Raw genomic sequence first — 21,497 nt, forward strand, 5'->3', positions numbered from 1 at the left:
ATATAGCCTTTCAAATCCCACATTGTGGTTTACAAATTGCAAGTGGTTACTATATATTCTTATTGAGGGTCAAAGATCATTTTCAAGAATTATAGCCCTGGTTCTGGGTGTACCTGGGTATCCTTGGACAAATTCCTTACCTCATTTAGCCTCAGTCTGGCAGCTGAGTGAGAAACACATTCTGAACACACTGATCTCTAAGGCATCTTCCCCATCTTTAATGTTACAAGAGTATATAGGTTTATGGTTCATTTTCAACATGTTAGTGGACAATGTGCACATGACATAATATCTAGAAAGCACTCTGGAAGGACAGAACGTAAGGACCCACTTCAGAAGGCTTTGCAATTTAGAGTCTAAGCCATCTGCATAACATTTACTAACATGTTATTACATTTTTTTTTCTTTTTTTAGAAAAACAAGAAAGTGGAAAGACATGGCACCTTAAATAGAAATAGTCTCTGGGAGCAAGTTTAACCTGCAGTAGTAACAGTAATAATTGAGCATGTTTCTATCTATGTACTACCAAAAGTTACTCACTGAACAAGTACCATACCCTCCTTGCTCTGGGTTGGGTGATAGGAGCTAATATTAGTGGTGATGTCAATCAGCAGGAGGTATGATTAAATCTTTGCCATTTTTTTCCCCATTTGGAAAACTTCTGAACAAAAGATAATATAAAAATAAACATTTTCGCTATTTGGTTTATACAGTTTTTTGACCATCCATACTTAGGAGGGAAGGAAGGCAGGACTGTGCCCTTGTCACAGAGAAGGGAGGGCACCTGTGTTCTGCATGAGCTTCTCCCCTGTGCTGCTTTGTTGAAGGCTCTGAAGTGGCAGGGGTGGTGCAGAGGAGAACTTGATGGTCTAAATCTTGTGTACTCTTCTTCTCAGAAAAGGCACAAACATCATCCCAGTTCACAAGAAAGCTAGTACCTCCAAATCTTAAGTCTTCTGGGGTCATATTGACATTTAGATTCTGGCTCCTCAGTTCTACCAAATCAGTTATCATTTCTCTATTTACCAGCTTTCAGAAAGTTCTTGACATATCTGATCCACCACCTAGTCTGTTCCCTCTCTCCTTAAATGTTTCCTTTTTAAAAACAATCAGTAATATACTATTATTTAAGTGGGATTTTCCAAAAGAAGTATGTTTAACCTACCATGTTGAACAAAATATGTATTATTTCTTAAAAAAACAAACAAAAAAACACTTGGTGAAATGTCAAGCCTTCTATTAACCCTTATTAAATCTGAGTGGTTGGTACGTTGGTGTTTGCAATATCCTTTTGTTTATTTTTCTAACTGATTGAGATATTTCACAATATTTAAAACTAAAAATTAGTCTTAGAATAAAGATGAATTCAGTGCTCATTTCCTCACAATTTTGCAGATAACCCTGTCAAAACTTTTTTTGTAGGATTTTTAAAGATCATATAAAGAGGCCATATTGTGCCTTCTGGTCTCTTCCCCCAAATTCCTGGATAATCAGTGAGAGGATCCAGAGGTCACATGCCACTTTTCTCCCCTGATCTCTGCTTACCATCTCTGGATAGGCCTGAAAACACAGTCAGAAGGAGGTTCTACTCTTGCCATGGCATAGCTTGAAATGGCCCCTATACATCTTCATTTAACCCAGTTACTGGCTGTTCTTGTCACTGTGTATAATTAATGCCCATCTAGAGTTAGATGCTTAACAAAATATTTCCATTTAGCTTTCCATGTCTGTCCCTTCTCCAACTGTAAGAGGCAGTGAGGGAAGGCATTATTTCTGAGTATATTTCAAAGAGGTAAAAACTGAAGCTGAAAGTCAAAATGGTTTGCCCAAGGTTCCATAGCAAATGAGTTTTATCCAGGATTAGAATCCAAACCACAGGACCCCACAGCTCACCTTTCCAAGTACACACACAGTCTCTCTCCGTATAGTGGTGCTCTATGCTGTCCACCCCATTGCCACAGCTCACTCCTATCAAAAATAGAGCTGGCTGACAAATCAGTCAAGTTCTTGACCATTATTTCATTTTTACTTTTCCTCCAGATGATGCTCTGTGATTATTATCATTTGGTCTGTTTAGACTATGGGAGTCAAGTTCATTGGCTTACAGAATGTGCACCTTCCCTATTTTAAAAAAGCACCAGGCTGTGCTTGTATCTGTCATCAGTGACACCTCCAGTTCTTCTAAAATCTTATACATACTCATCAGCAGTATGTGAGATTCCAGCAGTTAGTTCCCAAAGCACACCAGTGTGGATGCAGAAGAACAGGATAGCTGGAAACTCTTTAAGTCAGAATTTACAAGATTAAGTCCTCTGATTACAAACTTCTTTGTGACATTTTCCAAAAGTTTGAGTTTTAATGCTGTGTACCAAAGAAATATCATAAGGATATGTTTAGGATGGAGAAGAACATGGTAATGAGCCTCTCTTCCAAAGAGATGACCCACAAATATTGTCATTTTTGTATTAATATGCAAAGAGATGAAATTATACTGTACCTTCAATCAAAAGGGGGAAGAATAAAACCATCTCCAAATGACTTTAAATCATCTTTGTCCCCTGAGAAATGCTATTCTGGGACAATAAACTACCCATTTTTCAATTCACTGTAATTTAGTGTTTGGCACACTAAAACAGACACTAAAATCTGTCATTATTACTGACCAGGCTGTAATTGCACCTCCTCAGTCATGCCAAAGCTGAAAATTCTGACTCTGAGAGCTTACTTATTCAATTTGGTTTTTAGGCACAAGAAGTAGTGGTTGGACTCTTGTTTATTTGTTTTTAGTTTAAAACAATTAACTGCAGAAAATGAACACACTCCCACTCATGGGTGATTTTTTGCACATTAAGTACTTAACCTGGGAACTGTAACGTTTAAATATTTCTACTTTTTAACACTGTACACATCATCAGGAAAACAAACTAAATTGAAGACTTTTTCCCTGGCAGTGTCAAAACAAACCCCTCATTTTCTTTAGCTTGCATGAAGTCGAGGCACTGATCATAAACCCAAGGATTATCAAAATAATCAAACCTGAGACAATGCTGCCTCAGGAGCAATGGACCCTCATCTAAGTGATGGGCTCCATTTCTCAGGAAGAAAAGCTGTGAGCATATTTAAGACAATTATAGCCCATACTGATTTTAGAGTGCAGACTCTGTAGAGCTGTACAACAGATGAAAAAGTACAAAATTTAGTTGGTGTGTTTAAAAAACAAAAAACAGGAGGAGGGAGTAAACTGTGCTTGCACACGGACTTGTGCTCTTTTAAAAAAAAATTTAGATGTTGATAGACCTTTATTTTACTCATTTATTTGTATGTGGTGCTGAGGATAAACCCAGTGCCTCACACATGCTAGGCAAGCACTCTACCACTGAGCCACAACCCCAGCCCCTCTTGTGCTCTTTATACTGTGTAGACCATAGCCTAACTCATTTCCATGGTCAAATCAAAACCTTTGAAGGAACTCCCTCCAGATGAGAATGACTAGAGAGTCTACATAGAAAGAAAAATTTATTTTAGAATATTTGCTTCTGGCAGAAAAACAGTCCCTTCCATAGAGGCCATTTCTTCACCCTTTCTCATAAAATCAACTTCTTATAAGTTCTATTCCTCCTCCCTCCCTAAATGTATTTATTTCACCATTTAAGTTTTCTTACTCTGCAAGTGCTGATTTTTCTGCAATAGGTCCATTGTTCACTTTTACAAAAGAGTAATTCTTAATAATTAAATGACCAAGTCCATTTAATGCTTAAATATTGTGATACAGATTATTCACATACAAGGAAATGATTATTGTTAGTTTATTGGCTACAAACAATGGTGCCAGAAGTTATATAGAAGTTAATGTTTTCCCAGTAGGCCTATAAATATTTGCCATTATCCTTGTTTTAGTAACTATCCTAAATAAGCAAACTATGAACTTTCATATAGTAAGAATGGTTTAAAACTACCCCTAATAAATCTTCTCAGTCTTATGCTATATTTCCATACCATTAAAAGAAATAGCTGATATTGCACAAAGTTTTGAAATACACTGTTCTCCAAAGTATATGCTTCATCAGCAATTTATTTTAACATCCACATCTCCCTCTCAAAGGGAATTGAAACTAATTATGTATTGTCCCAAATGCCTAGATACCACTGATACCATATGAATTCATATATTATTCAAAAAGCTGATCTTTTTTTTTTACTTATTAATATGACTCTTAGGTAAACTGTATCTCTATTATAAGAGACTTTGCTTTACTCCAAGAACAAACTCCAGCTATAATAGTTAGGGAGATATTCTTTCCAGTGCATCTACACACACTTGATTAAAAGGCCGCTTATTCCAGAAATTTTTAACTGAAGGAGAAAGCTTACTGCAATTCAAGACAGAGTATCAAAGGAAGATGAAAGAAGCAGGTATGTGTAATTCTTCAGAAAAATAGATAGAATAGTTTTCATCCTTAAAAACGGTACTCATATATAAGATAAACTTTGATTTGGGTTTAATACATCAAGAATCCTAAGATAATCAAATAATTCCTTAGGACTACATCTAAAAGATTCTGAATCCTTTCATTGTGCCATTTAACCAGGAAACATGTGCAAATTAAATTGTTCTTTTCCAATATCATAAAATTAGATTAAAGTGCTGCATAGTGAAACTAAAAGTAAGAAACACATCTGAACAATGTTAACATCTCTTGAGAAAACAGCTTCCTCAAAGGGCTAAGGGCTAAAACAAGAGGCCACTTTGTAGGCTTTTCCAGACAGGCAGCTACACCTAGCAGTTCCTATGGGGTGTCCAGCATATCTACATGAAACCACTTTCAAAAAAACACAAAAAAAGGTCTTTGAATGTTTAAAGTAGGTGACTACTGTTCAGATTATTCTACAAACTATCTGTTCTGGAGTAGTATATTCAATGGAAAGCCTTATGGTTCCCAGTCTGTGTTGGAATTACCTTGAGAGGTTATGAATGCCTACACTCTATTCCCAAGTGATCCTGAATTAACTGGTCTGGAGTGGGTCTTGGATATCAATATGATTTTTAAGCTAATGTGAGGGAAGAGTGGAGAAACAATGGTTTTCCACAAAGGAATATGATTATAAAATCATACTCCTGCCCCATCCTTTAGCTTCAGTTCTGGTTATCACAATTTCTTCTTGCTATAGATGAAAAACACCTATCTTCACAAAAAGAATGGCATGTGTTAAATTCTCTACCTATCTTGTAGAATGAGATCAAGTTCTAGAGGCAAGAAATAGATAGTTCTGGAAACTAAGGAAACCCTTTTTCTAAGATGTCAATTTTACATGAAACCCAGGATTGACCTGAATTTATCAGTTTTATCAGAGATGAAATTCTGAAAGATTATATTTGAATTTTTTCAATGTTTTTTTCTAACCCAATACAAAGGCAGGACACAGTCACATCAGTGGTAAAACAGAGCAATAATTTTCAATGAGGGAATAGACTAGAATTTGAGGCATGGGATGAGGTTATAATATGGAAAAGCAGTCCCTCTTCTCCAGTAATTTTAGTGCAATCTCCAGTGAACCCTAAATATGACAATACCCTAGTCTTCCGTCTGATCCACCTCCCTTAAAAATGAGTTTAATATTTAAATTGTATACCAGAAATCAAAATGTTAGCTTCAGAGCTCTGGGCAAGCTGCTTGACTTTTCTGAGCTCAGTCTTATCTCTAGATAATAATACTTATCCTACTTCCCTGCAAAAGTTGCTCATAGGCCAAATTAGATCACCAAAATGAACAGAAGTCATTAACTATACAAAGCCGTGGTAATAACATTAATATTACAAATAAAAAACACCCTTTAATATGCATGAACTCTAGACTGAGAAAATTTACTCCTTAAGAGAATCAATCCACATTTTAAGACAAATTACTACAGTTTAACTAATTCAAAGCTGTCAGTCTCCTACAGAGATGTTAAATGTCCTCCAAAGGTAGACTTTCATTTATTTGACAATTAACACAGAAGTACTGGAAACAAACTCTGTACAGGGCCCTGGGCTAAACACTGTGATGGCTACAAAACTAAATGAGAGGCCAACTCTGCCCTTAATGAGTCCTCAGTCCAGAAATGGAAAAGAGGGTCATGCACAAATGGACTGCAATTTTGAAATCGAGGAGTTCTTTAGGGGAGATACAGATAAACTGTCCTGATGAGAGGGCAATTGCATTGGCATTGCTTGCTGGTGGAGATATGGAGAGGTAATGCAGGTGAAGACTGGGAGAAGAAAAACACTAGGCATGTAGAGAGAAAAACAGGTGACATATTTTGGCTATGGCAAAAGGTCGTGTAAGGAAGTAGTGGGATAAAAAGCAAAATTTGTTTTATTCCTAGACTCTATCATCCTGTCATTCACTGAAAGTTTATTGTGTTCCTGGAATTATACTAATTGCTGGGGATGCAACTTAGAGCTAGCAGACATTAGACATGTAATTGCACAAATAAATTACAAATGTGAAAGTGGCTAAAAAGGAAAGGGTGCTGGGTTAAATAGAAAAACCCATTTTAGATGGGGAGGTCTCCAAAGGCCTCAGAACTGACAATTAAGCCAGAAGGAAGCCTGGTATGCAAAAGACCCAAGGCAGAAAGGAACCCAAAGGTATCAGAGTGAAGAAAAGGAAGCCAGTGTGACAAATAGGCAGAAAGTAGGAGGAAGTGTGGCAGAGAAGGGGGAATCTCACACAGGAAACATGTCCCCATGAAATGCTATGGTAAGAATATGTACTGAGAAGAGGCTACTAAACTAATTGAGAAAAGGGACCTATCAATACCAAAAGACCATGTTAGTGATAACTATTTAACCCTTCCAGGACACAGACCAAGATGGGTTAAGGCATCACTCTGTAGACCAGAAATGGGTTTGAATATAAGAGCTGGTATTTAGCGAAAATGTGAAATGTCCCAGTGATGAACTGGGATATTATCTGAGTCATTATAGAACAGAAAATATATCGAATCCAAAGGCAAGAATGGATCAAAAATGGAAATCGATTAGAAATTGAGAAGCAAATATATATCAATTGAAATTATAGGACACACATTCAATACAAGACATTACATGACATTACTCACTTCCTCTGTGATCCACAGTCCTTGAAACCTGAGTGAGAATACTGATGGTGTCAGTAGAAGGCTGGCAGACATGTCATACAGTCATGGAATTTAAGGGGTTAATAAGAGATCATTTGCAAGTTCCAGCTGCCCAAGAAACAATCAGGAAAAGTAAAAGAGGAGATGAGATACTATAGAGGAAAAGAATTAGCAGGTAGGTTTAATTAATTTTAAGGTAAAACGCACAGACAAATGGGAAAATGAATTTCTGATTTCAAAATCTTAGATGGAAAAGATGTTCATGATAACAAGTCCATGATGAGTCCATATGTGTAAAGTAAACTAAAGTGAAATAGATACGGTCCATAAAGTTAAAGAAGCAAAAAAATGTTCATTATTTCAAAAAAAATTAAAAGCAGCCCTAGATCTTTCAAACACTGGAAAATCATGCCCTAGAAGGTAAGTAAGATACAAGCTGATCCAAAAATAGAGCAGAAGGTATGAATAGTCACAGTTATATCACACTCAATGATTCACTAAGCTTCTGCCATTTGATTTTCATTGTGTCACATGGGAATCCTTTACATGAACTGTCCAAAGACCAGTTAGACAAGTAGGCTCAAATTAAATACATAGTAGAAATAATAAAATTTTGTAGCCTCAAATTGTTCAATCTGCTTGAGTTAGTCCAAACTAATTTGGACTTCACAATAAAAGTATCATTCAAACTCTCTTTAATAAGTGATATTTTTGATTATACATAGTTTTTACTTCAGTGGGGCATCATATTTGAAATTTAGTGAATTTAAAATGGATTTTGTTCAATATTAGAATGAATCAGATATTAATACCTCATGTGCATATATGACTATACTACTGGTGTACTTGTACATCATGTACAATCAGAAGAATGAGAGGTTATACTCCACTTATGTATGATGTGTCAAAATCCATTCTACTGTCATGTATAACTAATTAAAACAAATAAGAAATGGAAATCAAAAAAAAAGAAATGCATTGTTATTTAAGAATTAAAAGATAAATTACATTTAAGTAAAAGAGAGAGAGAGAGAGACTGACTGACTTTGTTCTGTTTCTTGAAAAAAATGTAGAGCCAGACCAAAAATCAACCACCTTAATTTGGCTGAAATATTGAAAACCTAAATATGTAAGAATATAAGTTTAATTTGATAATTCTGATAGTAAATATTTGTGTACAGAATTATTTGTCTGATATGACATTTAAAAATTGACTGGTTATGGGAGGAATGCAAATATAAGAGCCTAACTCACAAGGAATGGTAGATAATTGCTCCTAATCACACAATTAGTTGGGTGTGTTTGCTGTCACTCACCTTTGTGCTCATGACAGCAGCACCTTTGTAATTCTGAAGGAATGCTGTGAGGATCATCTACAAAGACAGGCCTCCACATAAATGATACATTCATATCTTTTTCATGAAGACAAGTTATGATGGGCAGCCACAGTTATGAGATGTATGGTCTTATGATCACACTAGCATGAATCAATTATTCATGACAATTTGAGATGGTGGGAACCTTTATTCTTTTCTTAAATGTTTTCAACCCAAGTTCTCACAAGTTCTTAAGAACCATGGAGAATGTATTTAATTACATAATGTTCCAAAGCAGAACAAATTTCTCTACCCACTCTCTCCACGTTTCACTTAATGTAATTTCACCCTCTGATACCATCATTGGAGTGTTTTAAAAGAGCTTTCCCTTGGCTTTTGTGCATCTCATTGTAGAACTCAAGGAACCTGGGAAGAACCCAGCCTTTGGTAGAGAACTGTAGAGCACAGATTTATCACCAACTCCTGAAGGACTACCTGAAAGAAACATGGGACAAATTACAGTATGGACTCTTAGCTGTGCTAATACACAGAGGAAATGAAGATCCAGAGAGGGGTAGAGAGCAGTTTCCACCAATCTCCATTATGCTGTGTGCCCCTCATCCTGTGTTCTCATTTTGCAGTGCTCTCCGTCTCTCAAATATTATAGTTGGCCCTTTCTTTTGCAGAACCTGAAGGAAGCCGAATTTCCTGGCCTACCTGTAACTTGATGCATGTTCTACAGGCAATGGGGCTCTAAGTCAGCTTTGGAAGGTGGGACCTTCACCCTGATATATTTAGCTATGTGGGAGAATTTTCTTTTTAAATGTTATTGCTTTTAATATAATAAAATAATTCATTGGGAATGAAATCAGCAATGTAGAAGAGAATACACAGACTATTAAGTGGAAACCCTCTTCACCCACACATCCCCACTCAATTTCATATAACTCCCTAAAGGAAACCATTGTACAGAGATAGATGTACATCTAGCAGTAGGCAAAAATTAAACACACACATGTAGTTTGAGATATACACGCACGCATACACACACACACACACACACACATACACACACATTCTGACATATCTTTTTCAATTCTAACATTATATATTTACTGGATGAGATTAAAAAAAAAAAAAAAAAGACCCCATAGAGTCTTACAATAATGAAGACCAGGAGCTCCAAATAATCTGTATTATTTTTCACTCATTTCAGGAGCTTCAGGTGTGAAAATATCAAACTATTATTTAATTCATCTACAAAGAGATTGTAGGACAAAGCCCTAAAGAACCTGAGAAACCAACTGGCTATAACAACCTAAAACCTTAAGGTTCAATGAGGGACACAGGAGAAATGTCCAAAACAGACAAAACCCCTGTTTTGCCACTTACTGAAATGTTGATTAGAGCAAACACCTGGATCTCTGCTTCTCGACCTGCTTAATATGACAACTTGTACAGAATCTCCAAAACCTCTTCCAAACCCAGCACTCTTGGTTTGGGAGTAACTAATTTAGTCGCCGAAATTCATGACCACACCTCAGGCCTTGACCCCACCAGAGATTATTCCACCTCAGAAATCTTAAATTCATATTTTCCATTATCATATTTCATCTTCTCTTTCCACATTTCCTATTCAGTTCCAACATCTATTCCAGTTTTTTTTTTCTTAAACACTAAATCCTTCATGAACTATTAACCCCTTTGTATTTTTCTTATTTGTCTTTACTTTCTTCCCTTCTATCTATAGCCTATCACTTCAAGCCCTCTTTGAATGATGTCCCTAAATCTTTTGCCCCATTATCCTTTCATCACATCTATCATTTGTCTAAACTAAAAACTCTGCCTGCTTTCCCAGGACCTGTCATTCTCCTACCCTATAGGTCTTAGGATTCCAGTCCATAAAGAGATAAATCTACCTCCTTCTTTTAGTCTTATCTGCCATTACCACAGTCCAAGCCACCTTCCTTTCTCAGCTATATAACACAACAGTCTGCCACAACTAAATGCCTCAGTCCTTCCCCTTCTTATTTATTTTCCAAACTACAAAAGTAATCCTCCTAAAATATACCCAAATTAAAATACAAACCCAAGTAGGTTCCTACTCCCTTCAATAGACTCCATCTTCACTTAACCCTCTAACAAATTCTTGCCCTCTCATCTCTCTCCACACCTCATCTCATATATTATAACCCAATTTACACAAAACTTCAGCTTTCCTCAGCCTGGCCATGTCCTCTCTTACCTCTAGATCTGCAAAGGTTTAGAACACTCTGACCTCACCTGCTCCTATGATCTGCTTCATTTGCTGACCTCCTTTAGTTCATCATAGATATTGCTTCTTGTGGAAAGCTCTCTCTTACTCCCTCTCCTATGTAAGAGTTTGTGCTTCCCCAGAGCTCTCATAACACACATTCTAATTACAAGATAAATGCCTGTCTCTCCACGAAGAGGTGCAAACCTTGAATGCAGAGAACTCACCTGTATTGTTTATCACTGCATTCCCAACATAAAACAGTATTAGTAAATTGTAAGCATTCAATCTCCACGAAACAGACATTTTAGTCAGTTTTTAAAAATTATATTTTAATTCTTATCTCAAAAATTCAATATAAAAACATACTCTACAAAAAAATAATTTATGTATAAGCTCACAGAGTGTTTGGATCCAGGAAGTTTGAGTTCTGAGAACTAAAATTATCTAGACCGCAGCATTTGTGGTCTTGATCATCAAATATTATTTATTTCTTCAGTGGTTAGCATTTTTTAAGTAATTTCTAAGCTAGTTCTCAGGCCTCTGCTCCTCCCTAAAGCTTGAAGAACTTCCAAATGAGAAAGATGTCTGGGGCCCTTAATGAGTCCTCATCTACCACCCAAACATCAGCAACATCTCTTCTCTCCCAGTGAAGGTTAAATGAGTTTTGTAATATCAGGAAGAAACTGAAAACCATTAAATCAAAAAAAAAATTAAAGATCAAATGTAATGGTATGTGATAAGAGGGTAAAGTAACAAATTAGAATAATAATAGTAATACTAATAATATCAATAACAATAAACATACATTGTGTTTTATGGGATTCAAAACACTTTAAAAGTATTTTCAATCTTCACAAAAACAATTATAATCATTTATCCAGATGTTATGGAGAGGATCTAGAAAAAGATAAGAAAAAAAAACAAAACTTTTTTTTTGTAGGAGAGACAAAGAGGTATATGTAGAAACATCAGCTTCTATAAACGCTAAACAATCTCTCTTTTTACATTCTGAAAACTGATTTGTATATGTCTTGCCACTTCCCAGTCTATTAAAATTCATGACCAACTTGAGTCCAACACATCCTGGACATAAATATCAAGGATCTCAGGAAAACTTAGTCTACATATCCCAGCCCTTCTAGGCAAGCAGTCCAATGGAACCATGATGACTAAGAAACCATGGTGAAGCCTTAATATTGATATCTGAGCTCAAGGATGATATGAATGCAAACCAACAAATTCGTTGAGCATTTACTCATTTAGCTCTGTGTGAATTAAGCATGCCATACACATTTTCTTGTAAAAATTCTCAAAACAGGTACTTAGTGCTAACATCTCTATTTTTAAAATGAGAAACTAGGATGGGTGTGGTGGCACACATCTATAATACCAGCACCTTGGGAGGCTGAGGCAAGAGGATGGTGAGTTCAAAGCCAGCCTCAGCAACTTAATAAGGTCCTAAGCAACTGAGCAAGACACTGTCTCAAAATAAATTATAAAAACAGTTGTGGGGATGTGGTTAAGTATCTCTAGGTTCAATAAATGGTACAAAAAATAATTAATTAATTAATTAATTTAATTAAAAATCAATAAAAATGAGAAATTAGAGCTCATAGAAGTTGGGTAACTTACCTAACACCAATAGTGATCTAAACCTGGAAACTGGTTTCCATTGTTCACTCAGCCCCTGACCTCAGGATGCTCAAAATAAAAGATGGAGGGTGGTTACTTCCAGGTTCTTGGGAAGAACCCAGATGAGCATGGATTGATGCACCCTGAGGGAAGAATTTCATCAAGCAACTTCATGTCTGCTACAGAAAACAGCTAATGTGTGCCATTGACCAACAGACAATTACAGTAGTCCATCAAAAATGACCATCAATTACCCACCGAATCTGAATCATTATTTAATCTTGGAACAACTGATGGTTAAATAATCCTCTTTATAACACTAATCAAAGTATATGAACTAGAGTCATATAAGCATGGTCAGCATATTGAAAAGAGAGAATTTTTCTGAGAGTCAAATAGAAGAGGAAAACACAGTAGCTAGGCAAAAGTTCCTGCTACTACTCCCAAAAGGAATTAGCATGAAAAGTTGGAAGAAAAAAACATCCCAGATTACCTGAGAAACTCACACAAATGCTACATCTACCAGTCTTCACTGGGTAGTACATATCTGTGAGATTTTTTTTTTTTTTTTTTTTTTTTTTTTTTTTGTGGCAAGGGGTAACCAGAAATTGAACCCAAGGGTGCTTAACCACTGAGCCACATTCTCAGCCCTTTTATTTTTTTATTTTGAGACAAGTCCTTGCTAAATTGCTGCGGCTGACTTTGAACTCACAAGCCTCCTGCCTCAGCCTCCCAAGATGCTGGGATTACAGGTGTGTGCCTGCAAACTCAGCTTATGGTCTTTTTATATGAAGTCAATTTTAAAGAAAATGCCTGTAGAAATGTGCATTCAAACAAGAAAATCATGGAAGAAATTTAAATCTAAGTCTTTTAATGCTTTTTTCTGTATCATCTAAGCAAGAAATGCTCCAAGTATATAATCGTATACCTGAGTATCTACTTTCCTCTCAGTGTTTTACATAAAAGGCATCTTTCCCCAAGTGATGAAATGGTATTCAATAAAGGGTGATCAGCAGCGAGTTGGCAAAGGCTAGGAAAAGAGATAATGAGTTCCTAATAACAGAGCCTGTTGATGTTGAGAGGAAATTCAGACGATGCCAAGAGGAAGGTTTCAAGTGGCAGGATGAGTGAAAAGGCAGGATACAGCAGCTTCATGAGAGTGGGCACGTGTGAACCAGAGAACGGCTGGCATTCGACTGCCAATTAAGTGCTTACTATTATGAGAGCTAAAAACTCTTCAAAATGAATAAATGGGTTAAATAGAATGGGGATTACCATTTAAGTAGAGCATTCTAACTTTACTTCAGATCATGGGAATTCTATAAAATCACAAAGGAGAGAATTAGCTGAACAAATAAGTTTAATGGGAAATTTATTTCAGAAGAGAAGCTAAGGAAAATTTCTGGAGTTAAGTAATGACATTTAGAATTAGGAGACGTTTATGTAAAGCAATGTCCAAGGATAAAGTTAAGTAATAAGAAATTTCAGAAAGACCTAGAAAAATCTGAGATAGAGACCTGAGGCACTTTATAAAGAGGAACAAAGAAAAGTGTAAGCTCTTTATAGGAAATAATTAGGATGTAGAAATTGACCTAAATTAAAGCAAAATATTACACATGCCTGAGTATGTGCACAGGTGCGTGTGGGTGCACATGGGCACACACACACAATCCTTCCTACCTTAGATATGCCCCTAAAGACTGAGATCAAAATGTTACTTCTGTTCCTTTTCTAGTCTAATTAAACAGGAAATGTTGTCTATTGCCTGTTATCAGTTTATGCCTATTCTGGGTTAAAGAGAAAAAGTAATATTAATTAGGGGTGTCACTTCATTGCAACGTTTATTTTACTAAGTCAGAGGAAGAGTATTTATTCAAACAAGAACTAGCTTCAATTATATGCAGTACCATATATACTAATACTAATCTGAAAGGAAAAGCCAAATTCTTAGCCAGTGCTCTCATACAAAGGAGTTTTTATAAACTTCAAAATTTAAGCTCCATTCCAGAAATTAAATTATATACCAAAATATTTTCTCAGAATATGAAAGCCTTTCAAAACTGTAAAAGGATGAAAAATCATAAAAGAAATTTTTCAATTATACAATTTCCTCACAAAACCTCCATGGTGTTTTTAATTCTTTTCTAATTTGATTTTTTTTTTTTAATTTAACAAACTTAAGTGGCTGGAATTGTCTTTTTTTAATTTGAATTTCATAAGAAAGAGAATCACAAGGCACATTCCCTGACCATATTGTGTGTGGCCTATTTATTCGAAATGTTCAATTCCATATGGATTTCTTCTTTTATTTATTATTTCCAGAAAGGATTGTCTCTAATAAGGTAGCAACTCAGGGACAACCAACTTGAATTCCAACCCTAAAAGACCACAGAACCCCAGGTCTGCCACCTGCAATATTTTCTAGAAGGACCAGGGAAGACAAAGTACAATTTTGTGTGGAATGTGAACCAACCGTGGGCCACTAGCAGGTGGTCCACTGAGGTCAAGGTTAAAGTTCACAGAATAATTTGGAAATTATTCTCAGCTTGGATCTCGTTTATGAAGCCTGAGAATACACCCTTAATTAGAATGCAATTTCCAAAGCAGCCACTCCCTTGACTTTCCAGAGCTTAGTTATTCTCAGCAAAGTAAAAACAGCCTCATCACAGGGACAGTGAACAGTCCCCTATAAATTATGCCTTAAATGTTCAACAAAGAAGGCAGCAGGCATCCAGGACAACAGAGATGTGAGTTGCAAGGCTTTGGTAACCACGCTTAAGAATAGATAAAGAAAAATCAGTCATATTCAACAGTTACTCTCCTTCACTTCTTGCTTATGCAGCTGAGCTGTCCCATGGAAGCTTGGCAAAAAGAGTGGGTTGTACATTTGAAAATGTTCCCACACCCTAGCCGGCCTCATTTTTCTGATGATCCCTCCATCCCGCCAACCTCACACTACAGTGGGAACACTAACATCAATTCCGTGAGAGCCAGCTGTCCGCCTCTTCCACGGTGCTCAGGGAGCCACACAGGACTCCTGGAACAGGAGCCAGCCCGTCCTGACTCACCACAGATGTTCCCCTCCTCCCCCCTGGAGCTCTGAGCCAGAGTCTCCCTTTCCAGGGCCCATTGTTATTACAAAAGATTTACTGGGCCTCAAAAATGTGCTAGAAGCTGAAGCAAGAAGAAAACACACATCTCCTCTAACCTCAGGGTAAATGAGAGGCAGACATTAAATTAGGCAGAGATGGCCAGGGACTTGGTGGGGAAGGCCAAAGAGGGAAAGTCAGGCAGCTACTTAAACTTCAGTGTCAGGGAATTGGAATAGCAGAGACTATCATCATACTAAACTTTGAAATGCGTCCAGAATAGAGTGAGGTTTAAAGAGGATATAAAATATTCCATTTCTGCAAATCCAGATATCTTTTTCTTTTCCTGTAGATGCAGCAAAATACAGTTTTGTTTTGTTTTTCTAGAAAAGTGTGACTGGGAAAAAAACAGAAATGAGAGTTTTTAAAATTTGTAATCCAAATTCAGAGTCAGATGTCACCCACAAATATTTGGAAATGCTTGCCAGCTCATGTTTCCAGCTGAAGTGGCATTACGGTCTTTGGCCATTATCTTTTGTGTATCCATTCATCTGTCTGTTTTCCCAGCAGCCCTCTCAGAGGGGGTGATAAATCTCCCTATCTCTGCATTCTTTCAGTGCATATTAGTGGGAAACTAAATATTTGTTCCCAAATGCTCCAGTGTCCCATGGCACAGATAGCACCATTATCTCAATAAACTATTTCCTGCAGTATTTTTTATCAGTGTGCACTTAAATCAGTAGAAACAATAGAGTATTCACTTTAAATCCCTCCCCCTTATTTATTTATTTGTTTGTTTATTTATTTATTTATTTTTGCAGTGCTGGGAATCCAACCCAGGGCCTTCCTCATTCCAGGTAAGCATTCTACCACTGTGTTTCATCCCTAGCCCCAAATCCATTCTCTTTAATGGCTTGAATTCTGTGACTGAAACAAGCTGCACCAAAGGGCACAAACCAATTTAACACATTAACACAATCCACATCCTTATGCAACACTATTTGTATTTTGTTTTTGTCCTAAGAGATCTTACTCACATTTCCTATTGTAGGCCTTAGGAAAAGAGATTAAGGGAAATAAATCAATTAAATGAAACAAACACACACTTAAAATTCTGTCATCTGTTACTATCAAACAACAACAACAACAAAAATATTCAAAAACATTTATGTTTCCTTACAAGTGGAGTTAAATTGCCTCTCAGACTCTTCTAGGTTTTACTAACTCTGGTTATTAGACAATCACAGATAATATATGTCAGTATCTCACAAAAAATTAGGGTTCACAATAGTAGAGTCAATATTTAGATAAAAGAGGCACAATATATGTTTTGGGATAAATGTTTATTTGAAATAATGTTTATTTGATTCTTTGGAAAAAGCTATATAAATCATACTCCTCACTGATTTCTGAGTTTCATTTCCTTCCTTCCTACTCTCTTGCTCCAAGACAAAAGGGTCTAAAAAAACCAAAACGGTTCTAAAATTAAACTAAATACACTCATTTTTAGAGTTTTTGTTTGAAAAGTGGAAATTCCCTTCATTGGTGTTTTTACTGTTACTGTTTGTTTTCTATTAAGTCGATCTCTCTGGGTTTTTTGCTTGTTCATTCATTTGTTCTGCTTTATTCTGTTTGCCAGTTAGGGCCAGGCATTAAGCATTCTAGAAAAAAAAAGAGGAATGTCCCAAGTTTCAAAGTAAAGGCAAAGTTCAGCACAAGAAAGTCTCTACATTGTGATGTTGAATGAACAGATAATTTAAATAAAATAAAACAACATTTGGTTCCCAGAAATGAATTCTCTGTCCACTCTGAAAAACTGAGACTGAGACAGGGTAACTGAAGAATTTCTAAAGATTACTCCTATGCTCTTCCAAGTGTGGCACAGAATTGATCTTTACACCTACATGTCAGCTATGTGGAATCACTCATTACATGGCAAGTTGCATCTCCATCTCACCTGGGGGAATTTAGTAACCAGAACATAAGTTCCAGAGGATAGGATACAGAACCCTTTATAGAATCAGAATCTAAACAGCACCCAAGAAATATGATGGCATTTCAGGGCATTCCAGAGTAAAACAAAAATATACCAATGCCTCTGTAGAGGTTCTACAGGAGTGATTTAGGAAGAGAGTACCAAAACAAAATACACAAACAGTGATTCAAACACTAATTATAAAAATAATATTGGAATCATTTGGCCAGAAACAGGGATTGTAATGACATTATCAAGATAGGACTTGTCCTTCAGCTCCATCTTTCTTTCTTTAGTCTCACAGTGCACATTTATTTAGGGTTGTCTGATTTCTACTGAGTGGAAATGAGGAAATACTGAAGAAGGAACAAAGTTTGACTAAACTTTGAGTCCAGTATTTAGAAGTCAATTCTTCCTTTCTAAAGAAAAAATGGAAACTGACAGCATTATTTATATCCCCATTTTAGCTCTATAATTTAAAATACTAATGAAAATACTTTCTGAAAAACTCTGCTTGCTGATGTATAGATTCATAGCAGAATTATAAGGAACATTTTATGGAGAACATATTATCATTGTCATATCCCCAAGTCCTCGAATTTTCTCCACAGAATACTTACTTCTGATGAGTTCACCACCTGAAGGATCCCCCAAATGGTCTGGTCTTGTGTCTCTCCATGTGTAAAGTGGCCATTGGTAGCTTGAATTATATCTTTTTCACTGTGTCTTTATTACATTTTTCTAAATAAAAAAGAATATACATTTGTTATCATTGAACATTATATGCTTTTCTCTAATTTCTTAGTTTATAGATTTTTCTAAATGGTGTCCAAGTCTGTCATAATTTCAGAAAGTAAGAGAAGTATACCTCTATTGGCTACTGCATGTGTTATTGGTTCAATAACATTTATTATTTGAGTACCTACTATCCACTCACAGATAATAGAGATGTTCATAGTAAAGAATAATCTATTAACATTATAGCAAACAGATAATTTAAACATAGCAAGTAATCTGCCCTGATAGAGAAATGTGGAAAGGTTAGATCAAGGATGAAAGTGAGTACACAGGTAAGGTGCACTAGGGAAAGTATCAAAGGAGAAGAAACTCCAAAGAATGGTGGAGATGGAAATCAGCCTGCAGTTGAATGAGAGTGACTGAGGCATGAAGAAGCAGAAAGCAAGCACACAGTTCTTCCTGTAGAAAACTTAGGGAAAAGGTCAAGTATAAGGCATCCTCAAAGAAGGAGGGTATTGCGCAGGAGAGGTTCATATGCGGGTTCAGGAATTTTCAAGGGAAAGCCAAATAGGTAAGGAAATGCAAAGTCTTATGAGAAATGTAGGTCAAACAAAACAACAACCTGTAACACAAGGTAAAATGCATGCTATGAAAGGTCCAGAGCACTCAAGAATTTGAAAGAGGGAAAAAAACACATCAGGATTCAGAGATCAAGAAAGATGGTCTAGAAAAGTGTGCACGTTGGAGGGTCTTCAAAAAATTAGAAAGATTTCATAAGTACCGATGGGAGAAAGGTAGAAGGATAGATAGCATGGGCAAATTCTAAAAGCAGACACTTGGGCAAATGATTTTGACTCTCTGGACTATTAGTGCTTTCAGGAGACGTTAGGAGGTAAGATTACAAAAGTTTGATTAGAGACATAGATATTTAAATGCTAAAATGAGAAATCTATATCTAATTCAAAAACATGATAAATAACCTAAGTAACCAGTGAAATTTTATAAAATTTCTAAGCAAAGTCACATATCTGGAAGATTAACAAATCTGTGCACACCAAATTTGGGTTCTCAATCCAGTTGCACTTTATTAACTTGGAAAGTTTTGTTTTTTTTTTTTTTTTTTCCCTCAAGCAGATCCATGGGCCACCACCACCAATTCCATTTCAATTGCAGGAGAACCGTCTTCACTCAGATGATTCCAGTACACTTGTGTCCTTGAGAATTCCTGGAGAATAGATACATCTAAGAGGGAGAAAAGAGTAAGGGAAACTTGGCAAGTTCCTATAGAAGTCAGTGAGCACTTAATTAATTGAATACCAAGATGGAAAAAGGGATTAATATGAGAAAGTAACTGGAAGTATACATAGGCACAAAGATGGAGTTTGAGATGACCAGTTCTTGGTGTGGATATGAATGGGGAAAACCTGGAGATTAGGAGAATTCATTTATAGTGTGTGTGCGTGTGTGTGCATGTGCACAGTATCTAGCAGATGTTTAGGCACTGTGTTAGGTGAAGGGAATACAACAAATTATGTGACCCGCCCAGACCTTCATGGAGGTGAAAATCTAGCAGATGAATTCATTACTGGGTTTTTGAATATGCAAGCCAGAAAAAAAGAAGAAAGAAAAAGACATAGTTAGAAACAATCATCTTCCTAGACTATTGTACCTTTCAAATTAACCTTTTCAAACTAACCTCACCAGAAGAGCGAATCTATTAGAAGAGTACCAAGAACAGTCAGTGCAGTTAGGAAGAAGTTAGAGAAGTAAGAGAAACAGGATGATGTCAAGCCATGGAAGCAAAGAAAGGAAAGAGATTCAAACAGAAGTTGTTAGTCAACCGTGTTAACATTTCCAGTGGAAGGAAAAAATTTCTGCACATGCAAAAACTTCTCATGTACCATGGGGATTTCACAACAATTGAAAAGTTCTGCCACGAAACATATTTCAACACATGAAAATAGATGGACATGAACTTAGGACTAAATCCAAAGACCTCCCATGGCTGAAAAAAAAGAAAAAGAGGGTCTTCGATTCTGAGTATTTTTAGAAAGTGAAACCATATTCAAACAGCAGTAAAAATAAATTAAAAGCATGCTAAACCAATATGTTCTAGATTTACGTAACATTTACTTAGCATTATCACAGAGAAACTGTAATCTTCATGAGATGTGTTAGTTTCAATTAAAATCTGTACTCTTTTAAACAACACCAGAAATCTTCCACTGCTACAGTCAACTCAAGGCCTTTCTGAGATTATCAATAAAAGAGATTTTTATACAAACTCAGTAGCACACATGAACTAACTCATCAGCAGAGTTCCACATGCTCCCTGCTACTGTCATGTAGCTGACTGCCGCCAGGTGTCATGCTAGTAGGCTTGATTCAATTAGTAACTTTAATTGAAGCTGAATGAAATTAATTATATAATTTTGAGCTGTTCAAGTTTAATTCCATTAAAATTAATTCATGAAACCAAGGCATTATGAAGCATTGCTGACTAAAAGAAAATAGGTATGAATAGAGCCTCTAGACACACTTGACTCATATTTGAATCGTGTCCAATATTCGAGTGCTGAACACAGACCCTCTCGACTCTCCCCTGAATAAATGAAAATGCCATGTGGCCCATATACACATGAATTTACAATTATGGAACCCCCTACGAGGGGGAAAACAAAGTTCTTCCCACTCTGAATTTTTATCAAGGGATGGTTTATCACACTTTTTTTTTTTAAGTTTTCCTTATCTGAGTAATTCGAGAATTAGATGATCTTCAGTGTCCTTTGAAGTCAAAAAGGGAAATAAAAGCTATCATTGCTTTCTCATTATTCAAGAATAATGAATTATATGCAATTACTATTACATCATATGATCTGTCTATCCAACATTACCTCCTTTGAAAACTAAATTGTCTTGGCACAAAAATTAGTCTCTGGTTTTTGCTATGATGCTCAACAACCAGCCCAAAGCAAGACTCAGAAAAGGTTCCCAGTAAAGACTTAAATTGACTTCTGCCCTTTCTCTATTTGTATAAATGGAACCATTGTGAGCATTGACTGCTCTATGATTTTCTCATTTATGCAGATTATTTATCAATAGTTTAAAATATTCTATTCAGTTTCATGTAATACCCACATGGCAACCCCTATGTGGTGGGTATTTACATATATCACTGAAGAAATGCACTGGAGAGCAGGAATTAATTGGTGAACAGGTATAAGATGGGGACCATGATATTCAAACACAGGACCAACTTTATTACAATTTTAAACTGGGTGGGTCAGCCATTATTCATTATGATGATAAAATGTCAGTTTCTAACAACAGATTTCTTTTATCAATAAAGGTTCACTCTGTCATTTCTG

The 21,497-nt window shown here is 36.2% G+C and overlaps 1 protein-coding gene across 1 annotated transcript in view; it reads right to left on the bottom strand.

Annotated features, from left to right (window-relative positions):
• The window catches only part of Mdfic (MyoD family inhibitor domain containing), an 82,987-nt gene that overhangs the window by 45,131 nt on the left and 16,359 nt on the right, over nucleotides 1-21,497 (bottom strand). The window contains 3 exon segments of the mRNA XM_053743436.1: nucleotides 18,012-18,041; nucleotides 18,044-18,112; nucleotides 18,115-18,132. Of these exon segments, the coding sequence (XP_053599411.1) occupies nucleotides 18,012-18,041; nucleotides 18,044-18,112; nucleotides 18,115-18,132 (117 nt within the window).

This window comes from Sciurus carolinensis, chromosome 8 (genome assembly GCF_902686445.1).
Source record: "Sciurus carolinensis chromosome 8, mSciCar1.2, whole genome shotgun sequence".
NCBI lineage: Eukaryota > Metazoa > Chordata > Mammalia > Rodentia > Sciuridae > Sciurus > Sciurus carolinensis.